Here is an 11857-nt window from a genome sequence, read left to right as displayed (position 1 = left end):
ACTGGAAGTCCTAGCCAGAGAGATCAGACAAGAGAAAGAAATAAAGGGTATCCAAATTGGTAAAGAGGAAGTCAAACTGTCACTGTTTGCTGATGATATGATTGTATACCTAGAAAACCCTAAAGACCCCCCCCCCAAAGACTTCTAAAACTGATAAGTGAATTCAGCAAAGTTTCAGGATACAAAATTAATGTGCACAAATCAGTAGCTCTGCTATACACCAACAGCGACCAAACTGAGAATCAAATCAAGAACTCAACCCCTTTTACAATAGCTGCAATGAAATAAAATAAAATAAAATAAAATAAAATAAAATAAAATACTTAGGAATATATCTAACCAAGGAGGTGAAATACCTCTACTAGGAAAACTACAAAACACTACTGAAAGAAACCATAGACAATACAAACAGAAATACAACCCATGCTCATTGATGGGTACAATCAATATTGTGAAAATGACCATACTGCCAAAAGCAATCTACAAATTCAATGCAAATCCCATCAAAATATCACCATCATTCTTCACAGAACTAGAAAAACCAATCCTAAAATTCATATGGAACCAAATAAGAGCCCACATGTGCAAAGCAAGACCAAGCAAAAAGAACATATCTGGAGGCATCACATTACCTGACTTCAAACTATATTATAAGGCCATAGTCACCAAAACAGCATGGTACTGGTATAAAAATAGGCACATAGACCAGTGAAACAGAATAGAGAAACCAGAAATAAACCCAAATACTTACAGGCAACTGATCTTTGTTTGTTTTTTTTTTTTTTTTTTTTTTTTTTGAGACGGACTCTTGCTCTGTCCCCCAGGCTGGAGTACAGTGGCGCGATCTCGGCTCACTGCAAGCTCCGCCTCTCGGGTTCATGCCATTCTCCTGCCTCAGCCTCCCGAGTGGCTGGGACTACAGGCGCCCGCCAACACGCCCAGCTAATTTTTTGTATTTTTAGTAGAGACGGGGTTTCACCGTGTTAGCCAGGATGGTCTCGATCTCCTGACCTCGTGATCCGCCCGCCTCGGCCTCCCAAAGTGCTGGGATTGAGCCACAGGCTTGAGCCACCGCGCCCGGCCATAAAGTGGGGAAAGGACACCCTATTCAACAAATGGTGCTGGGATAATTGGCAAACCACATGCAAGAGAATGAAACTGGATCCTCATCTGTCATACAAAAATCAACTCAAAATGTATCAAGGACTTAAATCTAAGACCTGAAACTGTAAAAATTCTAGAAGATGGCTGGGCACGGTGGTTCTCACCTATAATCCCAGCACTTTGGGAGGCCGAGGCGGGCGATCACAAGGTCAGGAGTTCAAGACTAGCCTGGCTGACATGGTGAAACTCCATCTCTACTAAAAATACGAAAATTAGCTGGGTGTGGTATTGGGTGCCTGTAATCCCAGCTACTCAGGAGGCTGAGGCAGGAGAATCACTTGAACCTGGGAGGCAGAGGTTGCAGTAAGCCAAGATCATGCCACTGCACTGCAACCTGGGCGACAGAGTGAGACTCCATTTTGGAAAAAAAAGATTCTAGAAGAAAGCATCGGAAAAACTCTTCTACATATTGGCTTAGGCAAAGACTTCATGACCAAGAACCCAAATGCAAATGTGACAAAAACAAAGATAAACAGGTGGGACTTAAACTAAAGAGCTTCTGCACAGCAAAAGGAATACTCAGCAGAGTAAACAGACAGCCAGAGTGGGAAAAAATCTTCACAATCTATACATCAGACAAAGGACTAATACCCAGAATCTACAACAAACTCAAACAAATTACAAGAAAAAGAAATTCCATCAAAAAGTGGGCTAAGGACAGGAATAGACGATTCTCAAAAGAAGATATACAAATGGCCAACAAACATGAAAAAATGCTCAATATCAACTAATGATCAGGGAAATGCAAATCAAAACCACAATGCAGGCCGGGCGCGGTGGCTCACACCTGTAATCCCAGCACTTTGGGAGGCCAAGGCAGGCAGATCACCTGAGGTTAGGAGTTTGAGACCAGCCTGGCCAACGTGGTGAAACCCTGTCTCTACTAAAAATACAAAAATTAGCTGGGCGTGGTAATGCATACCTGTAATCCCAGCTACTACTTGGGAGGCTGAGAAAGGAGAATTGCTTGAACCTGGGAGTTAGGGGTTGCAGTGAGCCAAGATCATGCCACTGCACTCCAGCCTGTGCGACCGAGTGAGACTCCATCTCGAAAAACAAAACAAAACAGAACAAAACAAACAAACAAACAAAACCCCTTGTGGCCAGGCATGGTGGCTCATGCCTGTAATCCTGGTACTTTGGGAGGCCGAGGCAGGCAGATCACGAGGTCAAGAGATCGAGACCATCTAGCCAACATGGTGAAACCCCGTCTCTATTAAAAATACAAAAATAAGCTGGGCGTGGTGGCACATGCCTGTAGTCCCAGCTACTGGAGAGGCTGAGGCTGGAGAATCGCTTGAACCCAGGAGGCAGAGGTTGCAGTGAGCCAAGATGGTGCCATTGCACTCCAGCCTGGCGACAGAGCAAGACCTCTGTCTCAAAAAAAAACAAACAAAAAAAATCCACAATGCAATACCACCTTACTCCTGCAAGAATGGCCATAAAAAAAAATAGATATTGGTGTGGATGCAGTGAAAAGGAAACACTTCTACACTGCTGGTGGGAATGTAAACTAGCACAACCACTATGGAAAACAGTGTGGAGATTCCTTAGAGAACTAAAAGTAGAAACTACCATTTGATCCAGCAGTCCTGCTACTCAGTATCTATCCAGAGGAAAAGAAGTCATTAAATGAAAAAGATACTTGTGCACACGTTTATAGCAGCACAATTAGCAGTTGCAAAAATGTGAAACCAGCCCAAATACCCAACAATCAATGAGTGGATAAAGAAACTGTGGCATATATATACAATGGAATACTACTCAGCCATAAAAAGGAATGAATTAATGGCATTCACAGCAACTTGGATGGATCTGGAGAATATTCTTCTAAGTGAAGTAACTCAGGAATGGAAAACCAAACATTGTATGTTCTCACTCATAAGTGGGAGCTAAGCTATGACGATGCAAAGGCATAAGAATTTCACAATGGACTTAGAGGACTCGGGGAAAGGGTGGGAGGGAGGTGACGGATAAAAAGACTACAAAATGGGTTAAGTATATATTGTTTGGGTGATGGGTGCACCGAAATCCCACAAATTACCACTAAAGAACTTACTCATGTAACCAAATACCACCTGTTCCCCAAAAACCTACGGAAATTAAAAAAAAAAATCTAGACAAGGACATTGATTTCTCCCCACTGTCAGACATCAAGTTCGTGAGGATGCTTGTGATGACAAAATAACATGTATGGAAAAATTAAGCCTCTGCTATCAAAAGGTCATAGTTTAATGGTCTATTGATCCTTGGCACCACAATTGTGGCTGGAGCTGTTGTGGAACGCTGGGCTGGGTGTGTTCAGACCACAAAACTTAGACTGTAAAAAAATTTAACTCAAGCTAATTGAGGCTTCCTGTCCATCTAGATCTCTCATCAATCATGAAAATTTCAGTTTAGATGGTGGGCAGTCTCCAAAAAGCCTATTGTCATGATTGTAATTAATAAGTAAACTGCTTTCAGAGTGACACCAACACCAGCTGGTTTATGGCACTGGTAACTTAGCAGGGAAGGAGAGACAGGGAAATGACAAAAAGAGCACATTACAGATAGGCATTAAAAAACCTCGAGACCAAGGAATCTGACCTGAATTAAATGAGCAGATGCAGAACGGGGGTGGTTCCTTTGGAAGCACACTACAAATACCACAGCCTTCTCGACAGGACTGGTATTAACAGTCTGACTGATGTTTTGTCCCCTCTTTGTTTTGTTTGGATGTTCTGACTAATCTGAGTGTTTGGCTCCAGATATGCAGTGGGCCAAGGGGAAAAGGAGCCCCACAAAGTGGGTTTACAGGAATCGAATTTGGGATCCAAGCCACTGCTACCTGACTCTTGGGATGGGAAGAAAAATTGGAGAGTTCAGCACATTGCTGATTGTTCCCCAAAATTTATTTTTTGTTTTCATCATGATATAATTTTAGCTAGGTATAAGATGACTCATAGAGAGACTACATTTCTTGGACTCCTCACAGTTAGGAGTGACTACGAGGCCAAGTTTCTTGCCAATGAAATGTGAATTGAAGTGATGAGTGCGGCTCCTATGTTCTTGCCTAAACAGAAATTGCTTGCCTTTCATGTCTTCTCTGCCTACTGGCAGCCCAACTTTAACCAGGTACACAAAGACCACACCCTGAGAAAGGGCAACGAGAGGAAAGGCACTTCGTCCTGGAGCAGATTCCCATCAGCCTGGACCACTCACCTCTAAGCTGTTCCATGACAAAGAAACGCTATTCTGTCTTTTTACTGATCTTTCCATGGCTCGATTACAGCAGCAGCTTAAACTGTAGGCTTGACAATATAGTGAGTAAAGAAGCAGCTGCATCAGGAACTGAAAAATGGCTCTTCGGGTCATTGTTTCATCAAATTCCTTTCCTTTGCCTTTTTATTTGTCCCTTATCCCCTACCTGGAAAGGAACAGTCCAATGCTGGGAGATTATGTTTAGGCACTGAGCTCAGAGCCAGAAGCAAAATTGGTGCGCGTGTACAGTCATCCCTCGGTACCAAGGGGATTGGTTCCAGGACCCCAAGGATTCCAAAATCCGTGGATGCTTAAGTCCCTTCCTAAAATGGGGTAATATTTGCATATAATCTACACACATTCTCCTGTATACTTTAAATCATGTCTAGATTACTTCTAATATCTAATACAATGTAAATACTAGCAAGTAGTTGTTATACTATATTAGTTTTTTGAATTTGTGTTCTTTGTTTTTCTATCCCCAGATATTTTTGATCTGCGCTCCGTTGAATCTGCAGATGTAAAACCCACGGATGCAGAGGGCTGACTGTGGCTAGAAAATGTGCTGCAGGGAGCACGTGGAAACAGCTGATGAGCACCTGCAGCCACTGTTTGGGAGCAGCTGGGGTGTGCTGCCTGCAGTGCACCCATCAGTCAGTGAGTGCCTTTTGTGTAGTGTTGGGTTGGCTCTGAGGGCTTGGGGCAGGGGGACTTTTGATGGCCATGAGAAGATAAGCTGGAGTTAAGTACTGCCTGGTCCTTCTTCTGCTGATGAAATTATTGCCCTGGAGACCCCGCATTGCTGTAGGGAAGGCCATGATGGCTGAGGAATAAAAAGCAGAGTGAGAAGAGAGAGAAGGCTGGTATACTCAATAAAGGAAAAGAAGAGTTTTGTCAAAAAATAGTGTTTTTGGCCAGGTGCGGTGGCTCACGCCTGTAATCCCAGCATTTTGGGAGGCCGAGGCAGGCAGATCACCTGAGGTTGGGAGTTAGAGACCAGCCTGATCCAACATGAAGAAACCCTGTCTCTACTAAAAATACAAAATTAGCCGGGTGTAGTGGCACATGCCTGTAATCCCAGCTACTTGGGAGGCTGAGGCAGGAGAATCACTTGAACCTGGGAGGCAGAGGTTGCGGTGAGCTGAGATCGTGCCACTGCACTCCAGCCTGGGCAACAAGAATGAAAATCCGTCTCAAAAAATATATATATATATTTTTAAAAATTGGTCTGGAAGTGTTATAATTCAGTAAGTCAGTCTGGATCCTTAATACGCTCTGATGCTGGCCCTGACTGGTTCTCTCAGGCTTCTTTACAGCCCCCTCCTACATCCTTGTCCTATAAAGAGGGCACAGATACTCTCTGCATTAGAGCCACATGGTGTTAGTGGGAAATAAAGTTGATTAAGAACATTTACAAGCAGCAAATTAGCGAAATGCCATGGCTTTCTGAGCTCTCATGACAGCAGTAAGAGGGATGCATGGTTGGCTCGAGCCCAAAGCAGAAAGAGCTCTAAGACAGGGCCCCTCCCCTCAAGGTTCTGCCATAGGAACTTCTGGGTGGAGGAAGTGGCCTTGTTGCAAAGGCTCAGAAGCTGGTACCGCCTGTCCTGCCGTCAAGCTAACTGGGGAGCTGCTGAACCAGCTCTCTGCTTAGCTAAGAGAGGGTAGGAAATGCGTGTTTGAGGCCTTCTGGTTTGCTCTCTTTGGTTATGCTCAGGCTCCTGGCCCCTGGAGCTAGTCCGGGATCCTCTAAACAAGAAAGAAAGGTATTTTCCAATCTGGGCATTAGAAGGCATTTAATGTCCTTTCTACCTCCCCAATTTAATGCCTTTTTGTCCTGTTCATTTTGATGTACTCAGCCCCAGAATATCTCCCTTTAGACAATTTGGTCTTTAAATCAGCAAGTCACTACAACTAAAGTATCTAACCATGTTTAGCTTACGTTGACCTCTGGAGACATCACATATCCTGCCTTTATTTCTATATGTTGAATGTTTTTGACATCTATTAATTGAAAGTACATTAAAGGATGATTTATATAAGAGGATATAATCATGACTCTCACATAACTATAAAATGAACAGACATTGAAGATTTTATTTAACTCATTATTTAGTTAGGGGACCAGTAAGATGTTACAACTGGTTGAAATAAGGACTTGATTTATAGAGATGTATACTCTCCACAGCACTAAGGGAATAATTTGCATAGCTATGGACAGGAAAGATGCGTTACTATCAATTTTCTATGTGTTAACATCTACTATTACAGAATTGTAAAATAGCCTAAAGACAACCAAAGGCATACATCCCTATAGGATCAGACAATCCCCAGAGGACCTGCTAGACAAGGCTCAGCATTCTATTGAAAGAACACCCAGTAATCTATTTTGCTCATTTCAAAGTTTGACGATTTTTCCTGACCATCTTCCTTCTCCTTGTTATTATATATAATTCTAAAGATTATTCTTTATCACAAAAAAAGGGTGGGCTCCTTAGGTTTGGCTGATTGCTTCTACAGTGCATCAAGAGAGTTATGCATCATAGAGGCCTCCTTTGAAGTTTGCTTTGCAAAACCTAGAGCCATACAGTGTTGAATGATTCCAAATTAGCTTCTACCTAGAAGTTATCATAAGGAATCTTAGATTGGACTTCTAAAAGTGTCTGTTATTTTCTTTTCTTTTTTGGGGACGGAGTTTCGCTCACTGTGAAACTCACTGCGAGATCAGGCAATCTCGGCTCACTGCAACTTCCACCTCCCGGGTTCAAGCGATTCTCCTGTCTCAGCCTCCCGAGTAGCTGAGATTACAGGCGCTCGTCACCACACCGAGATAATTTTTGTATTTTTAGTAGGGACAGGGTTTCACCATGTTGGCCAGGCTGGTCTCGAACTCCTGATCTCAGGTGATCCTCCCACCTTGGTCTCCCAAAGTGCTGGGATTACAGGCGTGTGCCACCGTGCCCGGCCGTGTCTATTATTTTCTATCCTGCTAAGATTAGGAGACCAAGCCCAAGAAACCACCAAATTTTACCTGCAGTACCTATAGATTTGAGTGAATTCCTTTCTTCTAGAGGTTTCAGACAAATACCCCCAAGTACTTGCCTAGAAGTGACTTTCCTTACTAACTGTAAGACTGGACACTATAAACTGCACCTACGTCAGGTTTCCTGAGAGGACATTGTAGGCATTGGTTCTGTAAGTACAGCCAACATTTATTCCTTAAAATGGCTTGTCACACCTCGTTAAATGAACATTATTCTCATAGGGCATTCAAGGCAAGGCTTTCATTGCATAATTGATGCTTCCAGTTGTATTTTGGCAAAAGGGAGGACAGATTCTTACTAAACCTATGCAAACAACTATATTGCCAAGAAATGTAAAGAGACTGGGTAAGAGTTTCTGAATTCAAATAAGGAGAATCGTGTCAGTGAGAATCATATATCATTTAAGAATATTTCATTTTGGTTTATAAAAGCAGAGTTTGAAAACTTATTGTGAATTACAGATAGCATAAGAAGAGAAAGAAAAGGCTTCTTGCAATCTGGGAACAGAACCTTAAAACAACTACATTTCAAATAACCCCAACAAAATTTCTCTCATCAATTCGTCCAGTCTTGTGTAATTCATTCTCATTCTGTTGATCTTGGGTTAGCAGTTGTGTGAAACTGCTTTTCAGCTAGAGTTCTGGGAATCCTGACTCAGTTTACCAGTACAGTCTGAAAGTTATCAAAACCATGTCAGCTCAGCTTTGAAGAGTCAATAGTTCGGAGTACCTAGTGCGGTCTCTTCTACGAGGCTCTGAGACTGTCTTTTGATGAAGACACAAGCTCTAGCCTGTAGATTATAGCAGAGTCTTAGAGTAAGCATTAAAGCAAAAGAAAAACTGTCTACAAATAACATAGACTTGAAGCTACAGTTAATTTATTACTGGTATTTTTCAAATGTGGAAAGTGCAGCGAGGTTCATGATAAGAATAATGCAACTGACAAGGAAATTTACTTGTTTCTGCGCCAAAGACAAAAGCCTCTTCCCCAGTTGCCCTCCCAATCTCAGCCATGTAGACAGCCCACGCAGGTACCGAGCCCTGGGGTTTCAGGGATTCAGCCACAGGAAGTGGGGGCAGGAAGCTGTCCAAATCCAGCCCTCAGCTAAAGCAAATAATAATGGCGTAAGCTTAAAATAGATCCAGGGAGGAGCTCATTAACGTGAACATAGAAAGCAGTTCCGCACCTCTGGCCTTACTCCTTTTAGAAATTGCTTTGGTCCATTTTTACTTCCTTTTATTCGACGCACCAGAAAATAAAAGACTTTTACCAACATTTTTACCGCATTTGACGATGAACTAATTTAGACCGGCTAAAATAATTGTTTCACTGGGACACAGGAATTCAACCTCAGTTCAGAAAATCCCTGACATCTGACGTAGGAGGATTTATAGGTTTAGTGGAAATTGCTTTCTCCTGCTCTCCAGATTGCATCCTGTGGGTTGATTTTTTTTGCATGAGTAAACATCCTTCTAATAATGAATGGACCAATAATGTCTTAAGAGAGAAAAAGAACAACCTTTTCCTTTTTGCTCTTTCTGGAGAGAAGTGTTTGAATTTGGAAACCCATGTTGGCTGTCCCAAATATGAAATTTGGCATCTTTCTTTTGTGGTGGGGATGGGTTTTGGCCACTGAAAGCAGAGTGCACTGGCCCGGAAGAGAAGTCCATGAGATGTCTAAGAAAGGCAGGTGAGTGGACATTTAGGGATAGAGGATTTAGGAAAAGAGGGTGCACAAAGTGAGCTTACAGTGTTGTTTTAGAAACTGAGCATCATTTCCAGCGTATGGTGTTTTGTGTGGATGCCTCTTTCTTCCCTCTCCCTTTGTTCTCCTGCTGCCCCCCTTTTAGAAAGTTAGAATTACATTTTCTTTTAAAATGATGCTAGATTAGATCATTTTATCAGTGCATTTTTAAAATTCCTTATGAATTGTCCTGGGTGAAACGTAGATTCTAGAAAATAGAATATATGCACATTTTTTAAAAAATCAAGGGCAATCGTTTGCTGTCTGTGTCCTAGGGTTAGAACAACTCTGTGAATTCTCAAATTACCAATGGGATCTGTATTTCATGAGAATGATTCTGCTCTAATTATTTCTGTTAGATTTGTGAATCACTTCTTAATATTTTAAAAGAAAGCAGCTTTCTCCAAGCTGTATGACCAGAAGGATCATTATTAGATGGTCCCCTACCTGTAAATTGGGAGGGCCAGGGACGGAGCTGCCTGCAGGCAAGTGCTTGCCTGTGGTCAACACCAAAGGTGCATGCTGCCCTGTCTGCCAGCACTTGCAGAGGGAGCTTAGACAGGAAACCAGGTTCCCCACCAGCCCCTTAGCACTAGGCCTCACCTGGGCCATTCTGACGGCAGCACTGGTAATGCCTATCTGGGATGCACACCTGCTTGCCCGGCATCAGTCAATAATACAGGAGACTTGGAGACAACCTAATCCAGTGCTCTCTCTGTACTAATGAGGAAATGGAGACAGTAGGGTGTTGTTGATTCTTGGTCCTTTATTAGCCTTAGCTTCAAATTGAACTTCACCTTTCTTTGAGTGTAAATATAAATAGAGTCTGAGAGATCAGTGAATATGAAAAGAAATCTAGCTTTTGGGAGTTTGGGGTTAGGAGGGGGGCTGTGTGTCTAGCACCTCAGTGCCCTTCCTCTGGGGCTGGAGGGAGCCCTCCTCACATGGTCTCCCAAACAGCCAGCTGTAGCTCACAGCGATTTGTTTCAAGCTGTTCTTAACAACATCACAAAACTAGGAGCTGAAATATCCAGTGGTCATGGTGAGCCTGGGGTACTAAGAGAGGCCACTGTGCCCTATTACCATCAGAGTCAGAAGTTGCTTGGGCAAACACTGGAACCTGAGGAGTGGTGCAGCCGTAGAGATTATTTGATTGAAATGTGCTTATAGGGATTAAAAGCAACAACAAAAACAACAAAAAACTGTGTTGGTCTTTATCAAAAACTTTTCCCAAGCCAGAGTTAGAGTGGCAACCTATTCGCAAATATCGGTGATTAAGAAGTCTAAGAGAGTGAAATAGACTTTCTTTTAAATAATTTATTTAAAAAATTTAAATTTTAAGTGACAAATTATGATTGTATATATTAATGGGGTACATACGAAATGATGTAAGGATATATACGTACAATGTGGAATGATTAAGTCTAATTAATGTATCCATTGCCACAAATATTTACTATTTTTTTGTGGTGAAAACATTTGAAATTTACTCAGCACTTTTGCAATATGCAATACACTACTTTTAACTATGGTCACCATGCTGTTCAAGATGGCTCAAAAAACGATTCCTCCTGTCTAACTGAAACTACCTCTTGGCCAACATCTCCTCGTACCCTCAATCTCCCAGCCTCTGGTAACCATCATTCTGCTCTCTGTTAATATGATTTCTATTGTTTGAGATTTCACATACACGTGAGATCATATGGTATTTGGCTTTGATGCTTGGCTTATTTCATTAAGCATAATGTCCTCCAGGTTTATCCGTGCTGTTGCAAATGACAGAATTTCTTTTGCTAAAGTTGAATAGTATTCCATTGTATACCACATTCTCTTTATCCATTCATTCATTGATAGACACTTAGGTTGTTTCTATAACTTGGCTATTATGAATAATGCTGTAGTGAAAATGAGAGTGCAGATATCTCTTCAACAAACTGATTTTAAGTCCTTTGGATATATACCTGGACATGGGATTGCTGGATCATATGGTAATTCTGTTTTTAGTTTTTAGAGGAACCTCCATCTAGTTTTCCATAATGGCTGTGCTAATTTACATTCCCACCGGTGGTGTTACAAGAGTTTTCTTTTCTCCACATCTTTGCCAAGGCTTGTTATTGTTCATCTTTTTAAGTTTGTTTTGTTTTTTGTTTGTTTGTTTTAGAGACAGAGTCTTGCCCTGTTACCTAGGCTGGATTGTAATGATTTCAAGTGATCCTCCCACTTCAGCCTCTCGAATAGCTGGGACTACAGGTGCACTACCATGCCAGGCTAATTAAAAAATTTTTTTTTCTATAGACAGGGTCTCACTATGTTTGTTGCTCAGGCTGGTCTTGAGCTCCTGGCTTCAAGTGATCCTCCCACCTTGGCCTCCGAAAGTGCCAGGATTACAGGTGTGAGCCACCATGCTTGGCCATCTTTTTGATAATAGCCATTCTGACTGGTGTGAGATGATATCTCATTGTGGTTCAAATTTGCATTTCCCTAATGACTAATGATGTTGAGCATTTTTTCATATATCTGTTGGCCACTTGTATATCTTGTTTTGAAAAATGTCTATTCAAGTCCTTTGCCCATTTTTAATCAGGTTACTTGTTTTCTTGCTATTGAGTTGTTTGAGTTTCTTACATATTTTAGATATTAACCCCTTATCAGATGTGTATGCCTT

At 41.8% G+C, this 11857-nt stretch overlaps 1 protein-coding gene across 5 annotated transcripts in view; it reads left to right on the top strand.

Moving 5' to 3' along the window:
- The first annotated feature begins 4886 nt into the window (after positions 1 to 4886).
- The window catches only part of GABRR1 (gamma-aminobutyric acid type A receptor rho1 subunit), a 46317-nt gene continuing 39346 nt past the window's right edge, over positions 4887 to 11857 (top strand). For 2 of the 5 annotated variants that reach the window (XM_003258327.2, XM_003258328.2), the window contains exon 1: positions 8563 to 9138. In XM_003258327.2, the coding sequence (XP_003258375.2) occupies positions 9017 to 9138 (122 nt within the window). In that variant the 5' untranslated portion in view covers positions 8563 to 9016. Of the gene's footprint in view, positions 5062 to 8562; positions 9139 to 11857 lie in introns of those variants that run through there. The other 3 variants (XM_003258329.2, XM_003258326.2, XM_012505920.2) reach the window with 3 other exon arrangements.

This window comes from Nomascus leucogenys, chromosome 3 (assembly GCF_006542625.1).
Source record: "Nomascus leucogenys isolate Asia chromosome 3, Asia_NLE_v1, whole genome shotgun sequence".
NCBI classification, from domain to species: domain Eukaryota; kingdom Metazoa; phylum Chordata; class Mammalia; order Primates; family Hylobatidae; genus Nomascus; species Nomascus leucogenys.
This window is presented reverse-complemented; position numbering and strand designations above follow the sequence as displayed.